This window comes from Lynx rufus, unplaced genomic scaffold (assembly GCF_022079265.1).
Source record: "Lynx rufus isolate CCGP_SWC_20201006 ecotype Redwood Valley unplaced genomic scaffold, mLynRuf1.p SCAF_1, whole genome shotgun sequence".
Taxonomy (NCBI): Eukaryota; Metazoa; Chordata; class Mammalia; order Carnivora; family Felidae; genus Lynx; species Lynx rufus.
In genome coordinates, this window is record NW_025814823.1 from 83,052,597 (window position 1) to 83,076,199 (window position 23,603).

Below are 23,603 nucleotides of genomic sequence, written 5' to 3' on the forward strand. Positions count from 1 at the left end.
CAGCTTGAGGTCTGGGATTGTGATGCCCCTTGCTTTGGTTTTCAAGATTGCTTTGGCTATTCAGGGTCTTTTTTGGTTCCATACAAATGTTAGGATTGTTTGTTCTAGCTCTGTGAAGAATGCTGGTGTTATTTTGATAGGGATTGCACTGAAAATGTAGATTGCTTTGGGGATTATCGACATTTTAAACAGTATTTGTTCTTCCTATCCAGGAGGAGTCTTTTTCCATTTTTTTGTGTCTTCTTCAACTTCTTTCATAAGCTTCTATAGTTTTCAGTGTATAGATTTTTCACCTCTTTGGTTGGATTTATTCCTAGGTATTTTATGGTTTTTGATACAATTGTAAATGGTATCGATTCCTTGATTTCTCTTTCTGTTGCTTCGTTGTTGGTGTGTAGGAATGCAACCGATTTCTGTGCGTTGATTTTAGATCCTGCCACTTTGCTGAATTCATGGTTCATTTCTAGCAGTTTTTTGGTGGAATCATTTGGGTTTTCCATGTAGAGTATCATGTCATCTGCGAAGAGTGAAAGTTTGACCTCCTCCTGGCCAATTTGGATGCCTTTTATTTCTTTGTGTTGTCTGATTGCAGAGGCTAAGACTTCTAATACTATGTTGAATAACAGTGGAGAGAGTGGACATCCCTGTTGTGTTCCTGACCTTAGGGGGAAAGCTCTCAGTTTTTCCCCATTGAGGATGATATTAGCGTTGGGTCGTTCATATATGGCTTTTATGATCTCGAGGTATGATCCTTCTATCCCTACTTTCTTGAGGGTTTTTATCAAGAAAGGATGCTGTATTTTGTCAAATGCTTTCTCTGCATCTGTTGAGAGGATCATATGGTTCTTGTCCTTTCTTTTATTGATGGGATGAATCACATTAATTGTTTTGCGGATATTGAACCAGCCCTGCATCCCAGGTGTAAATCCCACTTGGTTGTGGTCAATGATTTTGTTAATGTATTGTTGGATCCGGTTGGCTAATATCTTGTTGAGGATTTTTACATCCATTTTCATCAGGGAAATTGGGCTATAGTTCTCCTTTTCAGTCAGGTCTCTGTCTGGTTTTGGAATCAAGGTAATGCTGGCTTCATAGAAAGAGTTTGGAAGTTTTCCTTCCATTTCTATTTTTTGGAACAGCTTCAAGAGAATAGGTGTTAACTCTTCTTAAATGTTTGGTAGAATTCCCCTGGAAAGCCATCTGGCCCCGGACTCTTGGGTTTTTGGGAGGAGATTTTTGGTTACTAATTCAATTTCTTTACTGGTTGTGGGTCTGTTCAAATTTTCTATTTCTTCCTTTTTCAGTTTTGGTAGTGTATATGTTTCTAGGAATTTGTCCATTTCTTCCAGATTACCCATTTTATTGGCATATAGTTGCTCCTAATAGTCTCTTATTATTGTTTTTATTTCTGCTTGTTGGTTGTGATCTCTCCTCTTTCATTCTTGATTTTATTTATTTGGGTCCTTTCCTTTTTCTTCTGGATCAAAGTGGCTAGTGGTTTATCAATTTTGTTAAGTCTTTCAAAGAACAAGCTTCTGGTTTCATTGATCTGTTCTACTGTTTTTTGGTTTCGATAGCATTAATTTCTGCTCTAATCTTTATTATTTCCTGTCTTCTGCTGGTTTGGGGTTTTATTTGCTGTTCTTTTTCCAGCTCCTTAAGGCGTAAGGTTAGGTTGTGTATCTGAGATCTTTCTTCCTTCTTTAGGAAGGCTTGGATTGCTATATGCTTTCCTCTTATGACTGCCTTTGCTGCGTCCCAGAGGTTTTGGGTTGTGGTGTTATGATTTTCATTGACATCCATATACTTTTTAATTTTCTCTTTAACTGCTTGGTTAGCCCATTCATTCTTTAGTAGGATGTTCTTCAGTCTCCAAGTATTTGTTACCTTTCCAAACTTTTTCTTGTGGTTGATTTTGACTTTCATAGAGTTATGGTCTGAAAATATGCACGGTATGATCTCAGTCTTTTTGTACTTACTTAAGGCTGATTTGTGTCCCAGTATATGGTCTATCCTGGAGAACGTTCCATGTGCACTGGAGAAGAATGTATATTCTGCTGCTTTAGGATGAAGTGTTCTGAATGTATCTGTTAAGTCCATCTGGTCCATTGTGTCATTCAAAGCCATTATTTCCTTGTTGATTTTCTGATTAGATGATCTGTCCATTGCTGTAAGTGGGGTGTTGAAGTCCCCTACTATTACTGTATTACTATCAATGAGTTTATGTTTGTGATTAATTGACTTATATATTTTGGGGGGTTTCACATTTGGAGCATAAATGTTTACAATTGTTAGGTCTTCTTGGTGGATAGACCCCTTAATTATGATATAATGCCCTTCTGCATCTCTTATTACAGTCTTTATTTTAAAGTCTAGATTGTCTGGTATAAGTATGGCTACTCTGGCTTTCTTTTTTTTTTTTTTTTTTTTTTCAACGTTTATTTATTTTTGGGACAGAGAGAGACAGAGCATGAACGGGGGAGGGGCAGAGAGAGAGGGAGACACAGAATCGGAAACAGGCTCCAGGCTCTGAGCCATCAGCCCAGAGCCCGACGCGGGGCTCGAACTCACGGACCGCGAGATCGTGACCTGGCTGAAGTCGGACGCTTAACCGACTGCGCCACCCAGGCGCCCCTACTCTGGCTTTCTTTTGTTGACAATTAGCATGATAGATGGTTCTCCACCCCCTTACTTTCAATCTGAAGGTGTCTTTGCGTCTAAAGTGGGTCTCTTGTAAGCAGCATATAGATGGATCTTGTTTTCTTATCCATTCTGTTATCCTACGTCTTTTGATTGGAGCATTGAGTCCATTGACGTTTAGAGTGAGTATTGAAAGATTAAAAAAATTTTTCTTTTAATGTTTATTTATTTTTGAGAGAGAGAGAGAGCGCGAGTGAGTCACGGAGGGGCAGAGAGAGAGGGGGACACAGAATCCGAAGCAGCTCCAGGCTCTGAGCTGTCAGCACAGAGCCAGACATGGGGCTCAAACCCACAAACCGGTAGACCATGACCTGAGCTGAAGTCGGACTGAAGTCTTCTAAATTCCTTTTTTTAAAATGTGGGATTTGAGTTACTGTATAGTCTCCTTTCATTTCAGCGTGAGGGACACCCTTCAGTGTCTCTTGTCTTCAACAATATTTCTCAGTTTTTTGTTTCTCTGAGAAATGTTTAATTTCACCCTCATTTTCAAGAGTAGTTTTATTGGGTATGAAAATCTTGGTTGGTGCTCTGTTTCTTTCAGCACCTTGAATGTCCTCCCTCCGCCTTTCCTGGTGTCCAGGTATTTGATTACAAGTCAGGTGTTAATCTTATTGGGAATCTCTTGTACGTCACTGGTTGTAGTTTCTTACTGCTTTATAGTCAGTAGTCTGGGAGTGCCTGGGGCGCTCACTTGGTTGAGCGTCCAACTTCGTCTCAGGTTATGATCTTGCGGTTCGTGAGTTCAAGACCCACGTCAGGCTCTGTTCTAACAGCTCGGAGCCTGGAGCTGCTTTGGATTCTCTATCTCCCTCTCTCTGTCTGCCCCTCCCCCACTCATGCTCTGTCTTTCTCTCTCAAAAAATAAATAAATGTTACAAATTAAAGTCAGCAGTCTGACTGACTATAATATGTCTAAGTGTGGATCTCTGAGTATCCTGCTTGGAGTTTTTTGTTTGTTTTTTTAATTTGAGGTGTTTTGGGCCCAAATATTCTTTAGTATCTAATATTCTTTCTGCCACTTGTTGTCTCCCTTTGCCTTCTGGTGTTCTCATCGTGTATATTTCGGTTTGCCTGATAGCATCCCACAGGTCTCTGAAGCTTTGTTCATTTTTCCTTATTCTTTTATCTTTATGTTCCTTAGACTGGGTAATGTCAGTTGACCTAACTCCAGGTTCACTGATTCTTCGGCCTTTTCAAACTGCTGTTGAACCCTTCTACTGAACAACCCTTTTCGTTATTTTATGTTTCAACTTGAGATTTTATATTTTTGTTTTCATATAGTTTTTTAAATGTTTGTTTATTTTGAGAAAGAAGAAGGAGAGAGTGTGTGCACTCACACACGTGAGCGAGAGAGAGGCAGAGAGAGGGAGAGAGAACCGCAAGCAGGATCTGGCTGTCAGCACAGAGCCCGATGTGGGACCCAATCTCACAAACCGTGAGATATATGACCTGAGCCAAAATCAAGATGCGTAACTAAGCCACTCAGGCACCCCTCTATTTTCATATTTAAAATAGCTTATTTAAAGTGTTTGTCTAAAAATAATAATAAAGTGTTTGTCTAGTACATCCAACATCTGGTGTTTGTCAGGACAGTTTCTATTGCCTGCTTTCTACCCACTCCCCTGGATTGCCAATTGTTTCCTGGGTATTTGCATGTTTCACCTGTCTTTGTGTAGTAAACAACCCTCAGATTGTTGTAAGCCTTTAGTTAGCTTCTGAAGTTCTGAAAAATTTATTTTGACAATTAGGCAGTGTTGATACTGCTTTTCTGGTGTCGAGTTTTGGAGGTGTTTACTTGGCCATTTTGGAAGTACTTCCTCCAGGTAAATCCTTTTAAAGCGTCCTTCATGAACCTATCTGTAGGTGATAGACTCTTCACCTGAGCTGATTCTTGATTAAAACCAAAGCACCTATCAACCTGTTGGTTAGTATTTATAGACTTTCTTAGATTCATCTTCAAAAAAATATTATTTTATTCTGTTTGTTTTAATGTAATTACTGGTCTGGCAAGAGATTCAGTTAAGAAGTGGTTAGTATTTGCTCTGTACCTACAACTCTTTGAGAGGATGTGAAAATGGGGTATACATGACATACTTTTGAAACCCTTGGGGATAGAACTGATAGTAATTGAGATAATAGGAATGGACACAAGGGAGATCCATTTAGGTTAGAAAGTCAGAAGCATTTCCTAAAGGGAAGGGTCACTTGAACATGTCACAAAGGATAAATAGTAGAGGAGGGGGAAGACAGTCAAGGCCAAAGGTATGACATTAGCATCGTAGAAGAAAACAGGAAGCACAGACCTGCCCTTCTGCTTAGGAGAGTTTTGGTTTTTTTTGTTTTTACTGTAGAATGATGAAAAATAAAGATAAGTAAGTAGCTTGCTGATAGATTCTAGAAGTGGTCTGAAAGTGATAGATTCTAACAGGTCTGAAAACCTATTAGACATTTATTACGTATTAGTAAATGAAGTGTTAGGAAAAAAAGTAAACACATTATTTTGGGCTATGTTTAAGTTATTTTGCACACAGGATTTGAAGTTGGTAAATTAATTTCTGCTGAATTATAAAGTTTTAGGTGTTGCATATGTGAAATTCTCCAATATTTTTAGGTGTCATTTGCCAATGCTCTACATCGGATTAGAATATGGATTGACCAATAACTCAAAGTTGGCTGAAAGATTCTTTGGCCAAGCGCTAAGCATTGCACCAGAAGACCCTTTTGTTATGCACGAGGTTGGCGTGGTTGCATTTCAGAATGGCGAGTAAGTCTTGAAAGGCCCAAAACCCTGTTTTCTTTCTGGGGTGAAATAAAACCAGTCACTAGAGTTTAAGTGATTAGGGACTCTTCAATAGATTTTTGTTTTTAAATGTGTATTATTTGAAGAGAAGGAGGCAGACATTAGAAAAAAAAATAGAAAGTGTTATTGTGGAATTCTTTAAAAATACTGTACTGGGGTTTTGGTCCCCTGGGAGGTGGGCTCCTGCAGACTCCATTCCAAGACTGGACAGTTATTGCTGACTGTCCAGTAACCACACCCTGTAGGGTGCCTGGAGGCCTTGCAGAACCCTCAGTCAGTCATCTCCTTGTTGGTTAGGAGTTGGAGTCATACATTGAAGGGAGATTGCCCACAGCTGTGAAACAGAAATGAAGTTAATCCAAAAATTAAACTAATTAGAATGGCCCAGATTCCTGGTCATTTGAGGCATTAGTGTAACCTTGGATATTTGTAGAATAATTCAGTATCATGCTCTAAAGAGAAAAATGTCTGTAGTGCTTTGCACTAAATTATACATAAATTTAAAAACAACAAATTAGTACTACTGTGTTTTTTATGGCATGTGTGTGTATTCTAAGTATTGGATTATCTAGTGTTTACAAAAGCAAGTTTGGAGCTGTTGTAAAATGATGTAATATACAGCCTGTTGGTTTGTAGCCCAGGGCCCGCTCCTGGAGTACTTTCATACTTACGTGCACGTTCCCAGCCAAGGTCAGAAGTGACATTCTGCCTTCCTGTTTCTGCTCTCATACTGTAAATGAGTTTGTGGGGTTTTTTTCAGTGCCACATTTTTCGCATTTTTGTGTTTTTTGTTGATGATTTCACTGTTTGAAATGATCCCCAAGCCTCGTGCTGATGTGCTGTTAGTGACTGTAAACACAAGAAGGCTGTGATGACCCTGTGTTAGATGAGCTGTGTTGCTGGCTGTGAGTTCAGTGTCAGTAAATCAGTTTGTATGTTAAATAAGGTATCGATCAACAGAAACACATATAAAACAGGTTATATGTTGAATGGTTGACCAGAGGTTTATAGGAACCTGAGCCTGTACTTTTGCCAGGAGCAGTAGTTCAGTATTTGCTAAGGCAGTGTTCACATTGACTCTATAGAATGTAATTACCAGGAATAATGATAATTAACCATATCCTAAAATCTTGAACTCCTATAATGCTAATGCCATAAAATTCATTAATTTCACCTTTAAAGTTGAATTTTAATAAACTATTTACAGAAGGTTATCTCGTTTTTTCTTAAAATGTTTATATTTGCTAATTTTGAATAACCTGCAACCTTTTCCCCTCTATTTTAGATGGAAAACAGCTGAAAAGTGGTTTCTTGATGCATTGGAAAAAATTAAAGCAATTGGGAATGAGGTATCTTATGTAACATCTGTAACTCTTGTGTGTGTTTGCTGTTGAATGAGAACAATAATATGGACAAAGTCTTGCCTGGGAGATGAAGGGCTAATATTTATCATGGCAAATGTCTTGTTAATGTTTGAATTTCAGGCATTTATTTTGCTGCATGGTGTAAAATGAGTTTGTTTCTAACTGAGAAGGTAGATGTCAACTGTTTGCTTCCTAGGAGGCTTTGATATGTGGGAGTAATCAGAATATATTTGATGATTTTTTGATATGGGGAATATGTGACAGTTAGTGGATACTAGTGGGGACTGTAGCATCTAACATAAGATGTCCTCTAGAACTGAAGAGGCTCCTCTTGAATTAATGGGTAAGTATACAGCACCCACCTCTGTAGGAATAAGGCCGGGTATCATTTTATTCAGACCTATCATGGCTCTTCCTGACCTTGTAGTTATTACATATTTAGACCTCTCAAGGTTTGAGACATTTTGCTAGGTTCTACCATATGAAAGACGTGTGCTCATGAATTAACCTTCTGCTAGCTTGGATGTGTATATGGGTATTTTTTAAAAATAATATTAATTTTAGATACTGTCAACTTCTGTAGGTAAGGGATTTGCATATTGCTACTCTTCTAGTTCTTGATTCTTTTTATTCACATCTATTTTGTGCCATTCTGATTGTCACTTCCCATTTTTACTCTGTTCCTATCTGGGCCGCCTTGCTTATAACCCACATCTTCCTTGGTGCTGGTTCCCTTCACTGACACAGACACAGCTCCCTTGGGGTCCCTGCCAAGTCTCTTATTTGTCATACACATGAACTTAAAAACACTGTATTTCTGTGTGTTGGCACATCTTTTATATAAAACAGGTTCTTTTTTTTTTTTTAATGTTTATTTATTTTTGAGAGACAGAGCGAGCTGGGGAGGGGCAAAGAGAGGGAGACAGGATCCAAAGCAGGCTCTGCGCTGACAGCAGAGAACCTGGTGTGTGGCTCGAACCTGCCAACCATGACCTGAGCCGAAGTTGGATGCCTAACCAACTGAGCCACCCAGGCACCCCTATAAAACAGGGTCTTGAACAGCTCAGTCTTGGGTGGTCTGGATAATAAATGTGTTTTTGTTATATGGGATGGCCACATACCACCTTGCTAGTTTTCATAGTAGGATACCTTAGGGCCTTGCTGCTCTAATGGGACCAGCTGCATCAGCATCATTCGTTGATGATCGGAGAGCACTGTGGAGCCTTGCAGAAATTTACAGTAATGGCTTTAAGTACAAATGCCCAGTGCTACTGAAAGTTATGTGAAAAGGGGGAAATACTGTTTGCCTTCAGTTGTAAACTACAGCAAATGTCCAAACAGCCAAAGGGAAGCAATGTGCCTAAGAACCATGAAGGGTTTGTTTCCATTCTCATAGGCCACACCTCCTGGAGCCAGGCTCATGGGAGCTGGAGACTATGGCTCAGATCTGTTGCCTGGTTAGCTCAGACTGACTGATGTGTGTTGACTGTGTCCTAAGCTCTGAGCTAGGTGTTGGGAGGAAGTAGGAAACTGACGTGATGGCTCCTGGCCTTAGACCTGTTGGGGATTGCAGATAAGTAAATTGGCAGTAATGATACAGTGCACAAAAAAGGCCATGATTGAGGAAATAAAGAAACTCACGCAAGGGAGCAGTTAACCGGAATTTGAGGATGGGCCAAGAAAACCTCGTGGATACAGTTGTGACATTTCAGTCCTAAAACATGAGCAGATATGTTTTGCCAAGCAGAAGTGAGGAAAAGAGCGTATTAGGTATAGAGAATGGTATGTGCCAAGTTGGAGCTAATTGAGAATGTCAAGAAATGGGTCAGGAGGGCTGAGTGTGGATCGTCAAGGGCCTTGTATCTTATCTTGAGGTGGTTGGGCCCAGACAAGACTTGTTACATGGAGGCTGGTGTTATGCTGGGGCAGCTGATGAATAAGCCTTCGGTAGTTGCTAGGGGTTAGGGTTGACATGGGTGCCGGGCATGAGAGGCAGGCACTTAGAAGGGCGTGAGGTTGGGGAGCTGGGAGGGCAGGAGAGAGGGTAAGAGATGAACGGGTGGCATGCTGGATTTGCAGTGCTTATGAGGTTTCCAAGTGGGAATGTTTAGTAGGCAGATGGAAAGCTCTGGGCTCAAGATACAGAATTTGAATGTCAGCATTCTCATTGTCAGACGGGCTCATTAACAGTGTTGTGCTAATAAAATAACAGCATCCTCAGGAAGTCTCTTCTAATAGGAAAGAAAGATGGAGAATCCACAAATACTCTGCTTTGTGCTGTGCAGTCACTGCCAGAGAGGGCGGCCTGCTTCACTGTGTGCAGTGGTGTGGTTGAATGGGCGTGACTGGAAAGTGGCACATGAGTCATGGGTTTGGTGTTGCTGTGTTTCAGGTGACGGTTGACAAATGGGAGCCTTTGTTGAACAACTTGGGGCATGTCTGCAGGAAGCTTAAGTAAGTGAACTAGGACCATTGCAGAAACATTCTTTGCGATTAAACGTTTACTTAATTTTGTGTAGCCTTTCTCCATGTTTTGTTTTGTTTTTTAAGGTTTTTATTTTTAAGTAATCTCCACCTAACATGGGGCATGAACTCATAACCCCTAGATTAGGAGTTGTATGCTCTACCAACTGAGCCAGCCAGGCACCCTTCTTTTCCCATATTTTTATTTTGAGGTCCTCCAGCTTTGTACTTTGCTTCTCAGACACAGCAAGCATCAAAATAATTATCTCTAGTGAGTTTTATTATCTCTTTTTTTATTATCCCTGGTAGTATAATTTTATTTTAGAAATATAGAGAATTACAATTCTCTAATAAATTTCATTTTCTTAGATAAAAAATGGGTATTCAAAATTAATTTGGAAGAATTAGGACAGTAGGGTTTATTTAAAACCATATCCATATTCTAACTTACTGTTTTTCTCTAGTTTCCAGTTTTATGATGTGATAAACAGCATTGCAAAAATAGATTCTTTGGCTCAATATGTTTGGGAAACTCTAGGTTACTCAAAATTTAATAGGTTTTTCTATTTCAGGATATGTTGGTGTCTTGAGTATTCATTATGAGCTGCAGCATTTCCCAAACCTTATTGAACCTTCTTCTCACGAAAGATTTTACAGGGCAGGAATTCCAGAGAACTTAGGAAAATGCTGTTCAAGTCACTTCTTTGGACCTTAAAGCAAAAACCTTTGGTTGCTTTTAACCACCCCCAGTGTGGGAGGTTTGTCTGGCCCCAAAAGAGACCTTGCAGTGTGGTGGGGCACAGGACCCAGGGCCAGAGGTTATGTTCTGGCTCATGTCTCCCACCTGTGTCCCTGTGGGAGCACCTTCAGCTGGCTGGGTAAGAAGGGCAGGAAGATCCATTTAGGAAGGTGTCAAGGTACACGAAGGTGGTATGACCATTCTGGATGGTTACTGTGATGTACCAGATTGTTTTTGATGTTGGCACATAGATGAATACTCATCTTAGATCTAGAAAGTCAGTACTTTCACTGTACCCACTAATTGTTTTCTCTTTCTTCCCGTTTTTTCTGCTCTCAACTCCCTGTCTTTTCTTCTCTCACAGAAAGTATGCCGAGGCCTTGGATTATCACCGTCAGGCACTGGTGTTAATTCCTCAGAACGCGTCTACCTATTCTGCCATAGGGTATATCCATAGTCTGATGGGCAACTTTGAAAATGCTGTTGACTATTTCCACACAGTATGTCTAGTTAACATTTACCACTTTTTTTTTTTTTTGAGAAGATCTTTTCTAGCCAACATTGTATTTACCATTTTAAAATTCTTCAGACGACTTTGTGGTTTCTTCTTTCCTTTCCAGAGAAAAGCATGTGTGTGTGATACTCATCAAATTAGAGACAAATGTGAGACTTAGGTCCTAAGTGTGCAGTCAGACATACATGTGTGCATGAGGTTTGTGGGCCTCATCTGAGCTGGGCATCACGTCTGGGCAGGAGAAAAGAAATTCTGGTCTCTCTGTTTAGGACTTAAAGTCCTAAAGTCCTTGGATCACTTTTTTTTTTTTTTAATTTTTTTTTTTAATGTTTTATTTATTTTTGAGACAGGGAGAGACAGAGCATGAACAGGGGAGGGTCAGAGAGAGGGAGACACAGAATCTGAAACAGGCTCCAGGCTCTGAGCTGTCAGCACAGAGCCCGACGCGGGGCTCGAACTCACAGACCAAGAGATCATGACCTGAGCCGAAGTCGGCTGCTTAACCGACTGAGCCACCCAGGCGCCCCACCTTGGATCACTTTAGTTGGTGAACAAAACATCTGTGTCATCACAAGGAAAGAATCTCACGTCATACTTCACTAGACCTAAGACACCATCAGTAAGCAGGTTGGGTGCCCCGCCCCCCAACACACAGACAAACCTTTAAACTTTACACAATTCTTTCCAATCTCTCAGTTTTTTGGTACTTAGAAAAAGCACTCTTTTGGGACACTCTTTTTGGGCATATTAGGACATAGGTTTTTTTTCAGAGATGACTCTAGTATCTACATAAAAAAGAAAATATAAGTGAAATAAATACTTAAGATGCTCTATTCTTTACATTCAGAGTTTGGTTCTTTTAAATCACTTTCGTACCAGGCGGTCAGTGTCCCTGTTTTCCTGGGGCTGGCACGTATACCCTGCTCTTGAAGGTTTTTCCCAAAGGCGTTGACTATGTAAATCTTACGCTGCCAGAAGGTGTCAACGCAAGGATTTTAGGCAACAGTCTCAGTTCCTGTATTTTTGAGTGTTCACATGGTTTCAAATCTAGTCTGTACATCACCATGGCTACCCACGCAAAACACCCTCATCACAGCTGTGGCCAGCTGACAGCAGTAGTAAGAAACCACCAGTAGTTTAAAGCGTCCCAAGTTCAGAAATGTTAGAATAAAAAAAAAAAAAAAATGGGTGTTAGAATTGATGAAATAATGGTATTTGGAGAGAAAGATAAAATCTGAGAAAACGCATAGGGTTGGTTAGAGATTTTCAGATGAGATCAAGTCCTGAAGATGCCATTATGATAACTAGGATACTGAGCTAGGCAGAAGTGTGGACTGGCAGCTTTTCTGGTTTGTGTGATATTACGAATGTGTGTATTTGAAGATTCTATAATTTACCTCTCTTCTGTGATGTAATTAATGCAGAAGACTTAGAAGGCTCTATGTGGAGACAAAGTTTTGAAAATCTTTTTGGAGGACTGGGATTTCAAACATAAACAGTGGTGTGATAACCCTACATGTGCCCATCGCCCAACTGCAACAGACATCAACTCATGGCCACTCTTGTAGCCCCCCCCCACCCCCTCTGATTCCCTGTAGTGTTTTGAATGGAGTCCTGCAGGAATATTTTTAAATGAAAGAGAAGGAAATACATTTTCTTGTAATAACCATGCTGAATCTTTTCTGCAGGCCCTTGGTCTTAGGCGGGATGATACATTTTCTGTTACAATGCTTGGTCATTGCATTGAGATGTACATTGGTGATTCTGAAGCTTACATTGGTAAGATTATAATTAATTACTCTGACATTGCATCCCATTCTTTAGATTGTTGTATATCTCTGTTTAGGTTTCTCAAATCTCATGTAAGGTTTTAAGTTTAACTTTCTAACCATTTAACTATATTATTAAGAAACTCCATTTATTTGTTGGAAAATTCTGTGGGAATTAATAGCTCATTAAGTGTTTGTTCAGTTTATAATTGAGTACTTGGTATATGCAAAATACTATTATGGAGTATGTGTAAAGTGCTGTGATATACAAGAATCAATCTAATTAATTGCAAGGCACCTGGCTGGCTCAATTAGTAGAGTGTGTGACTCTTGATTGCGGGGTTGTGAGTTCAAGCCCCACGTTGGGTGTAGAAATTACTTAAAAATAAAATCTTAAAAAGAAAAAGTGTTAAAACAATCTAAATTGCGTAATGGGAAAAAACCTTAGAGACTTTTTAATTTCCAATAGTTTCTAATTTCTAATAAGTAAATGAAAACACTCTGGCCTTAATACTTTATAATGAGGTTTGTAGCATATTAATAACATTAATTTTTGCATTTCAGTGGACTGTTAAGTTGGCTTACGTTCACACATTACAGTGCTGTGTAATTTTTTAAGTATTTTTTTTGGTAATGATAAGCAAGTGTTAAGATAAATTTGGGTAGAATTGCTGTCCTTGGGCCTTCATTTAGTGACAAACATTGTAAGGTAAAGAGGGTGTAATGAAGTTAAACTCGAGGTCTGGACTTTGGGGTAGGCAAAGATTTCTTTCACAGGACACAAAACCATGAGAGGAAAGCAGTGTTCAAGTAGGCTTCAGTAAAATTAAGAACTTTGTTCATCAAAACACTGTTAACGGAGTGAAAAGGCATGTCATAGACTGAGAGAACTTACAATTTATAGACTGGTCAGAGCTTGTGTCTAGAATACAAAAAATCCTATAAATTGGTGAGAAAAAGTTCAGTCAAAGATGGGTCCAGAATGGGCAAAATACCTGAACAGGAGCCTCACCAAAGAGGCTGTCTGCCAAAGCAAATGAATGTGTGTACTGTCGTTGCATATTATGGAAATGAAATTAAAACCATAACAAGATGTCACTGCACACCTGCAAAATGGCCACAAGTGAAAACACCGCTAGTGCCTAGTGTTGGTAATGACGTATACACCTGGTATGCTTGTATATTATTGGTGGTTGGTGCTCATAGCAGGTAGAACCACTTTGGAAAACTGTTCAACGTATCTGCTAAAGTTAAACAGACCTGTTAAAGCAGTTATCTGTTGCTGCCTAATAAGCTACACCAACTGACAAGGATGTATTACCTGTCTCAGCTCTGTAGGTTGATTGGTGTGGCTCATTTACTGGTCTCATCACTAATGCAGCTGTGGTCAGCAGTCACTTGATGGGCTGACGGGCTAAGATGGCCTTATGCACAGATGGGGACCTCAGCCAACCCAGCTGGGCCTCTCATGGGTCTTTCAGACTTCTCCATAGCATGGAGGTCTCAGGGTTCTAGCAACAAGAACTAATGCCTCAAGACCTCTTGAAAGCTGGAAGTTTCCTAGAATCACTTCCGTCACATTCTGTTCAGCACAAGTCATGTGATCGAGTGCATTGTCATCAGGGGTGGGGTGTGATTCATTGGGGTGTTAGGGTGCTGACCTACCATGCTGCTCTTAAGCCATAGCAGTTCTCCTCCCAGGTATGTGCCCAGTGCATCGATGTCTCCGTAAGCCAATGCTCGCATGCAGAGTTGTTCACAGCAGCTGTTTGTAACCACACCTAACTAGAAATAACTGGCTGTTCATGAGTAGGAGAATGGGGAAGTGAATTGTGGCAAGCATAAGCGGTAGAGTACTACACAGTTAAAAGGACCAACGATGAAGTCACACTGTAACCTAGGTGAATCTCCCAGATTTTGACAAAAAGAATATATACTGATAAATTCCATTTATGTGAAGATTAGTTAATCATAAGCAAAATTGATCAGTGGTGATAGAAAAATTAGAGCGGTGATTCCTTCTGGTTTGGGAAGGGGAGGTGTTCACTGGAAAGGGCATGAGGTGGTTTTCTGGGAACTGGAGGTGTTCTCTTTGTGGTCTGGTGGTGGTCATGTGGGTATATGTGTATGTGAGAACTTGCCCAGCTCTGCACACTTTTTACGGCGTGTATGTTGTGGCTCATTTTTTTAAAGCTAAAACAGAAAGCTTGAGCTCTGGCACCCTAAAGACCCTGAGTTGGTATCTCAACTCTGCCACCAAGCCCTGTGGCTTTGGGTAAGTCTGAGCCTCAGTTTCCTCTTTTGTTTGAGGAGGGTCTTACAACAGGCTTAAATGCAAAATTCTTATAAAGCTAAGGAAGGTCTGGAGGTAGGGTACTGAGTGAGACAGACATTTTGCCTGTCCTCACAAAGATAATGGTCTTACAGAGATTTCCAAGTGTATTAGTCATTACTTACTATTTATATATATTTTTTATTCAGGTATAATTGTCATGTAACATTAGTTTCAGGTGTATACCATAATTCAGAATTTGTACATATTGTGAAATGATCACCACGGTAAGTCTAGTTAACATTCATCACCATACATAGTTAGAAATTATTTTTCTTTTAGTGAGAACTTTTAAAATCTTCTGTCATAGCACCTTTCAAATGTGCAATACAGTATTTAATCACCGTGCTGTACTGTTTTTCTTTTTAGAAGGCTTGTTTGTCATTATCTGTCAAAACACCTGTTGCTGAAAGCTATTAGTTTGAACTGTGTAAAATTATTTTGTGTCAGAAATGATTGAACCTAATACATCTGTTGGAAATCTCTTCTCCATCATTCATAAGATTTTGATGTGTGGAAAGTGTATTTCCCCTCAATGTGTTTCTGTGTGCATAAGGGTGCAACTGCACCGATGCCAGAATGCCAGTGGGCTGTTCTTGTTTGTAACATGCAAGGGCAAGTGCCTGCTGTGGCTCCCTTGTGTGGGGGCTTTAGGGATGGTGCCGCTGCCACATGGGGCTTGAAGTACATGTGCTTGTCAGTCTCCCAGCAGCCGCCCTTGATAATCGAGAAAAAGAAGAGGAGGAGAGTGATTGGAATTTCTCCTTCTGAGCTGTACTTGTGCTCGTAAAAGTACCATTGGACTTAGGGGTGCCTGGGTGGCTCAGTCCGTTGAGCATCCGATGGCTTCCGCTCAGGTCATGGTCTTGCAGTTTGTGGGTTCCAGCCCCTCATTGGGCTCTGTGCTGACAGCTCAGAGCCTGGAACCTGCTTTGGGTTCTGTCTCCTTGTGTGTGCCCCTCCCCTGCTTGTGTTCGTTCTCTCTCTCTCTCTCTCTCTCTCTCTCTCTCTCTCAAAAATAAAAATAAACATTAAGAAATAAAAAAAGTACCATTGGACCTAAACGTTGGAGGTGGTGCTACATACATGATGATGGAAATGATAGATAATGACGGGGTTTCTTATTTTATTCTCCTTGTGGTATTCCCTTTTAGGAGCAGACATTAAAGACAAATTAAAATGTTATGACTTTGATGTGCATACAATGAAGACACTAAAAAACATTATTTCACCTCCGTGGGATTTCAGGGAATTTGAAGTAGAAAAACAAACTGCAGAAGAAACGGGGCTTGCACCACTGGAAACCTCAAGGAAAACTCCAGATCCCAGACCTTCCTTGGAAGAAACCTTTGAAATTGAAATGAACGAAAGTGACATGATGTTAGAGACATCTATGTCAGACCACAGTAGTTGATTGCAGACAGATCTCCATTCCATTTTGCCTTGGGGGAGGTTGGGGTTTCCTCACACCCTTGTCCTGTCTTCAGAATTTCCCATTTCTTAACACGAATCCAGACTGCACCTCTACATTTAGGAATGGGGGCCTGCCAAAAGAGACTGGACTGCACACCTTTGCAACAGGTGTTTTCTGACCCTACAAAACAATTATAGGTAGAGGAATAAAGAGGTAAATTGTGTATTATGTCTGTTTTTCCTTTTTCAATAAACTTTCATTTTCAGAATAATTTTAGTCTTACGAAAAAGCTTCAGAGACTGCACAGAGAGCTCCCATAGGACCCCTAGACAGTTTCTCCCTGTTCTCATCTTACGTGACTTTGAAACCTTTGTCATGACAAAGAAGCGCACATTGGTACGCTACAAGTAATGGAACTCTGAGCTGTATTTGGATTTCACCATTTTCCCATTAATGTCCTCTTCCTGCCCTGCATCTTATCCAGGGGCCACACTGCACTTAGCTGTCACATCTCCTTGGGCTCCCCTTGGCTGTGACCATGTGTCAGACTTCTGTGACATTTGAGGAAGGGGATTTGAGGAAGACTGGTCGGATGTCTTGTAGAATGTCCCTCAGTTGGAGTTTGATGTATTTCTCATACTGGACTAGGGTTATTTGTTTTGGGGAAAAAGTACACAGATGGGAATGAAGTATCTTTCTCATCACATGTCAGAGGGTATATAATATAACATGACTTATCACGGATGGTGTTAATCTTGACCACGTGGTTACAATGATGCCTACCAAGTTTTTCCACTGTAAAGTTACTGTTTTTTCCTGCCTGTAATGTGTGATTTAGAAGCAAATCATGAAGTTCAGCCTATCCTCAATAGGACCAAGGTTGTTTTTGTTTTTGTTTGTTTGTTTGTTTGTAGGACCAAGGGCTCCACCATCTGGGGGGGGGGTCTATCTGCACATATTTGGAAATCTTCTGTAACAAAAATTTGTGTCTTCTCCCATTTATTCAGCCATTAGTTAAGTATTATCAAAAATCAATATGTATACATATGTATATGTATACATATTTTGTATTTTAAGTTATAATCCTACACAATATTATATTAGGGCTTCATTTTTTTTTTAATTTTTTTTTAACGTTTATTTATTTTTGAGACAGAGAGAGACAGAGCATGAACAGGGGAGGGGCAGAGAGAGAGGGAGACACAGAATCTGAAACAGGCTCCAGGCTCTGAGCTGTTAGCACAGAGCCCGACGCGGGGCTCGAACTCACGGACTGCGAGATCATGACCTGAGCCGAAGTCAGACGCTCAACCGACCAAGCCACCCAGGCGCCCCAGGGCTTCATTATTTCAACTTTGGCCATTGGGACCTCCTTGAGCCTGGCTCCTGTGTCCCTGTGATATAACCCCATCCATTTTTGTTGTGATTCTTTGTTCTGGTAAAATACACATAACATGAACTATGGGCTTTAGTTAATAATGCATCACTATTGATACAAATGTCGCAGTGCAAGGTGCAGATACAGGTGTGGTGGGGAGCATGTGGGAACTTGTGCTTTTCCATTTTTCTGTAACCTAGTGCTCTAAGAAATTGTGTGCATGTGTGGGTATAGATATGGGTAGGTAGCCATTTTAACCAATTTCAAGTGTACATTTCAGTGGTACTTATTTCCAGTTTTTTTTCATTCTTGCAAATAAGTTTTGTACCCATTTGGGCAGGAACTCCACACATGTCCTCCCCCCAGCCTTTGGTAACCTCTAATCTACTTTATGTCTGAATTTGCTTATTCTAGACCATGTAAGTGGAATCACACAATATTTGTCCTTTCATGTATGACTTTACCTAGCATATTTTTTTAATAAAAGTATTTATTTTTGAGAGAGAGCATACAAGCTGGGGAGGGGCAGAGAGCAAAGGGGACAGAGGATCTGAAAACAGGCTGTGTGCTGACAGCAGAGAACCTGATGTGGGGCTTGAACTCACAAAACCTGAGATCATGACCTGAGCCAAAGTCGGATACTTACTAGATGCCCCTATCAAGCATATTTTTAAGGTTCATTCCTGTTGCAGCTTTTACCAGAACTTTATTCCTTTTATGGCTCAATAATATTCCATAATGTACATCACATTGATTTATGGATGGATAGGAGTTATTTCCATCTCTTGGCTATTGTGAATAATGCTGTGAGCATGCGTGGTAAACATCTGAGTCCCTGTTTTCTGTTCCTTTGGGTATTTGCCTAGGAGGGGAATTGGCTCATGTGATAATTCAGTGCTTAACTTTTTATTTTTACATTTTTTTAAATATTTATTTTTGAGAGAGAGAGAGAGAGAGTGCAAGCAGGGGAGGGGCAGAGAGAGAAGGAGACACAGAATCCAAAGCAGCTCCAGGCTCTGAGCTGTCAGCACAGAGCCTGATGTGGGGCTCAAACTCACAAACTGTGAGATCATGACCTGAGCCGAAGTCAGATGCTTAACTGACTGAGCCACCCAGGGGCCCCATTCAGTGCTTAACTTTTTGAGGAACTAGGCAACTTTCTACAGCAACTGCCCATTTTACATTCCCACCCCCAGAGCATGAGGTTCCAATTCCTCTGCACCCTCACTGGGACTTTTATTTTTTGTTGTTACAGTCCACTCCAGTGGGAAGTAGCTGTTTCGTTTGTGTTTCCCTAATAACTAGTGATATTGAGCATCTTATCCTGAATTTCCTGGCCATTTGTATGTCTGTTTTGCAAAACTGTCTATTCAGATCTTATGGCCACTTTGTGTGTGTGTGTGTGTGTGTAAGTTTATTTTTTGAGAAAGAGAGAACACAAGCAGGGGAGGGGCAGAGAGAGAGACACAGAATCCAAAGCAGAATCCACACTCAGCACAGAGCCCAATGTGGGGCTTGAAATCAAACTGTGGGATCATGATCTGAGCCGAAATCAAGAGTCAGATGGTTAACTGACTGAGCCACCCAGGTGCCCCCTTATGCCCACTTTTAAATTGAGCTGTTTCTTTTTGTTGTTGAGCTATAGGAGTCCTGTATTGGTTTTGAATATTAAATCCTTGTCAGATATGTGATTTGCAGATATCTTCTCCCATTCTGTGAGTTGTTTTTTCACTCTCTTGATAGTGTCCTTTGATATACAAATTTTTAATTGAATGAAGTCCAATTTATTGTTTCTTTTGTTTATGGTGTTTTTGGTGTCATATTTACAAAACCATTGCCAAATCCAAGGTTATGCAGATTTTCACTAAAGTTTTCTTCTAAGATTTCCATAAATTTACGTCTTTGATCCATTTTGAATTAATTTGTCTAAATGTTGTAAGCTGTGTTCAACTTCATTCTTTGGTGTGTGGATATTCAGTTTTCTCAGCACCATTTCTTAAAGAGACTGTCCTTTCCCCATTGAATAGTGTTGGCATTCATGTCAAAAATCAGTTGATGGTAGGCATATCTGGGTGGCTCAGTTGGTTAAATAAATGTCCAACTCTTGGTTTTGACTCAGGTCTTCATCTCATGGTTTGTGAGTTCGAGCCCCATGTCAGGCTCTGTGCTGACAGCATTGAGCCTGCATGCGATTCTCTCTCCTTTCGGCTTGCTCTCTCTCTCTCTCTCAAAATAAATAAACTTAAAAAAAAAAACTTAATTGATGACAAATATGAGCGTTTATTTCTGGGCTCTGGATTCTATTCCATTGGTCCATATGTGTATCCTTAGGCTAGTTCCACACTGTTTTGATTACTATAGCTTTATAAGTAGGCTTTGAAATTAGGGTGTGTGAATCCTCCAACTTTTTCTTTTTCAAGATTGTTTTGGCTGTTGTGGCTTCCTCGAATTACCATATGAATTTAGAATGTTTTTTCCCCCCATTTCTGAAAAAAGATGGCATTGGGATTTTCATAGAGATTTCATTGAATTTGTGTGTCTTCTTAATATTATATCACCTAATCCATAAACAAAAACTGTCTTTCCATTTAATAATGTCATTTTTTATTTCTTCCAGCAGTGCTTGTAGTTTTCATTGTGCAAGTCTTTTACCTCTTTGGTTAAATTTATTCCCAAGTATTTTATTATTTTTTTGGATGCTATTATAAATGGAATTGTTCTCTTAGTTTCCTTTTTTTGATTGTTCATTCCTAGTGTATAGAGAAACAACTGTTTTTTGTGTGTTGACTTAGTATCCTGAATGTATTTATTAGCTTTAACAGTTTGTGCATGCATGTATGTATGTGTACATGTAGAGCTTTCTACATAATAGGATCATGTCATCTGCAAATAGAGATAGTTTTACTTCTTTTTTTGAATTTGGATTGTATTTATTTCTTCCCACTTGCATAACTTCTCTGACTCGAACTCCAGTATTACGTTGAATAGACGTGAGAAGCAGGCATCCTTGTCCTGTCCTTGATCGTAGGACAGGCTTGATCCAAGGCTTCAGTCTTTCACCATCAAGGGTAATGCTATTGTAGGTTCTCATCGATGCCCTTCATAGTTTTGGAGGAGTTCTCTTCTATTTCTACTCTATTGAGTGCTTAGTTGTTTCATCAAGAAAGGTTGCAAATTTTGTCAAATGCTTTTTTTTTTTTTTTTTTTTTTTTTTAGGTGGATCAATGTGATGATGAGGGGTAATGAGTTCTAGGATTTCAGGGCTGTTGAGGGAAAAACATGACCATAAGGTGGCAGTAGCATATTTTATTTGGGCAAGTGTATTTGAGCGGCTCTTTGGGGGTGATGTGGTAGCAGTGTGACAGGAAGAGGAGGTTAGAGAAGACTGAAGCACAGTGGCTGTGTGGTCCTTCATAGTCCCAGGGTGTGTCTTATGTACAGGTTGCAGATGCTGCGTGTAGATTTACCCAGTATGCAAAACAGGCAGGCTCTAGATGGCTAAAGATACGCTTGTTTAAGCTATATTTAAAACAATGATATGTGTAAAAATTGGACTTGGCATTGTTGGGCTTGAGCTAACCAACCCCGTCTGCTGTGAAGAAGTAAACAACATAGGCTTCAATATATAAGGGCCACATCTCTGGTTCACTTATATAACGTCTTGAAGGTTTTTTCCTTCATTATATTAATGTAATAGTTTACATTGATTTTTTTAAATTTGTAAAAAAAAAAAGTGTTTATTTTGAGAGAGAGAGAGAGAGAGCAAGCAAGCGAGCAGGGGAGAGGCAGTGAGTGAGACAGAATCCCAAGCAGGCTCCACACCATCAGCGTTGAGCCCGATACAGGACTCGAACCCATGAACCATAAGATCATGATCTGAGCCCAAATCAAGAGTCATGCTTGACTGACTAAGCCATACAGGTGCCTCCTACGTTGATTGATTTTTGTGTGTTGGACTACCCTTGCAATCCTGAGATAAATCCTGCTTGGTCACATTGTATGATCCTTTTAATAGAATGTTGAATTTAATTTTTTGTTGAGTTTACATATATGCTCATAAGAGATATTTATTGGTCTGTAGTCCTCTTGTAGTGCCTTTGTCTGGCTTTGGTGTTGGGGTACTGCTGGCCTCATAAAATGAGTGAAGTAGTATTCTCTCTCCTCTTCAGGTTTTTGAGAAGAACTAATGTTAATTCTTTAACAGTGAAGGCTTTTGGTCCTGGGCCTTTCCATGTTGGGAGGTTTTTGATTACTGATTCAATGTCTTTACTTGCTAATAGCTGTTTCCTCTTGAGTCAATTTTGGTAGTTGGTATGTTTCCAAGAATTTGTCCATCCAGGTTGTTCACTTTGTTGGTTAACCATGGTGCATGGTATCCTGTTACAATCTTTTTTATTTCTATAAAGTCTGTAATAATATCTCCTCTTCCATTTTATGATTTTAGTAATGTCTTTTTCCCCCCTCAATCTGGTTAAAGGTTTGACAACTTTGTAGCTCTTTTCAAAAAACCAACTTTTGATCTTGTTGACTTCCTCTGTTGTTTTTCTAGTTTATATTTCATTTCCACTCAAATATTTATTATTCCTTCCTTCTGCTAGCTTTGGGTTTAGTTTGCTATTCTTTTTCTATTTCCTTAAGGTGTAGAGTTTTATTACTGAAATAAGATTTTTTTTAACACAGTTATTTACAGCTATAAATTTCCCTCTGAGCACTGTTTTTGCTGCAGCCCCTAAGTGTTACACTGTGTTCTTGTTTTCATTTGTGCTAAGGTATTAGCTAATTTTCCTTGTGATTTCTTCTTTGACTCATTGGCTGTTTAAGAGTGTGTTGTTTAATTTACCACATATTTGTGGGTTTTCCAGTTTTTCCTGTCTTAGGATTTCTAGTTTTATTCCATTGTAGTTGGAAAGAATATTTTGTGTGATTTCAGTCTAAGTGTTTGACTTTTCTTGTGGTGTAATTTATGGTCCTTCCTAGAGAATATACCCTGTTCACTGGAGAAGATTGTATTTTCTGCTTTTGTTGGGTGGAGTGGTCTGTGTATGTCTGTTAGGTCTAATTGGTTTATGGTGTTTTTCAAGTCTTCTATTTCCTCATTGATCTTCTGCCTACTTATTCCATTATTGAAAATAAGGTGTTGACGTCTGAAACTATTATTATAGAAGTCTATTTCTCCCTTAGTTCTGCCAATGCTTGCTTCATGTATTTTGGGGCTCTCTTATTGGATGCATATATATTTATACTTGTTATGACTTTTGACCCTTTTATCAATATATAATGTCCTTTTTGTCTCATAACAGTTTGCCAGCCCAGCTCTCTCCATTACTATTTACATGGAGTAATTTTTTCCATCCTTTTACTTTCACCCTTTTGTGTCTAAAGCAGGTAGGATCATATTTTTTTATCCATTCTGGTTTTTAATTGGAGGGTTTGATCTTTTACATCCGAAGTAGTTACTGATAAGGAATTTGTCTTGAGCTGCCATACAGCTATTTGTTTCTGTAAGTGTTACATATTTTTTGTTCCCTCCTTATCTTATAGTTGATTTTGTGTGTGTGATGTGCCATTTTGATACTCTACTATTCTGGGGCTTTTTGTTTTTTTTCCTCATGGCTACTCTGGGGATTACAATATCTGACTTAAATTTATAACAACCTAATTTGAATGATTCCAATTTAGTTTTAGTAGCATACATACACTGTTGTTATACGCCTCCTTCCCTTTCTTCTTATTATCACAGATTGCATCTTTTTTCATTGTTCCCATTAACATTGATTTATAAATACTATTTTATTCATTTGCTTTTTAAATCATATAAGAAAAAAGGAGTTAGAAACCAAAAACCAAAAGTACACTAATACTGGCTTTTATATTTACCTATGTAGTTATCATTACTATTGTTCTTTATTTCTTGATATGATTCCACATTATTGTGTAGCTTTCTTTCATTTCAGCTTGAAGGGCTCCCTTTGGGATTTCTTAAAAGGGCACTTGTACTAGTCTACCAGTGATAAACTCCCTTAACCTCTGTTTGTTGGGGATGTCTTAATTTCTCCTTCCTTTTTTTTTTTTTATTTTTTTTTCCAACGTTTATTTATTTTGGGGACAGAGAGAGACAGAGCATGAACGG

General features: G+C 39.5%; 1 protein-coding gene across 3 annotated transcripts in view; it reads left to right on the forward strand.

Moving 5' to 3' along the window:
• Positions 1-23,603, forward strand: part of CDC16 (cell division cycle 16) — a 46,951-nt gene that overhangs the window by 17,243 nt on the left and 6,105 nt on the right. For 2 of the 3 annotated variants that reach the window (XR_006962566.1, XM_047082146.1), the window contains exons 13-17: positions 5,312-5,464; positions 6,786-6,849; positions 9,257-9,318; positions 10,431-10,566; positions 12,269-12,359. Coding sequence is in view for 2 of the 3 variants with exons in the window: in XM_047082146.1 (XP_046938102.1) it covers positions 5,312-5,464; positions 6,786-6,849; positions 9,257-9,318; positions 10,431-10,566; positions 12,269-12,359 (506 nt within the window). In the remaining variant the exon portion in view is untranslated. Of the gene's footprint in view, positions 1-5,311; positions 5,465-6,785; positions 6,850-9,256; positions 9,319-10,430; positions 10,567-12,268; positions 12,360-15,835; positions 16,319-23,603 lie in introns of those variants that run through there. The other variant, XM_047082143.1, reaches the window with a different exon arrangement.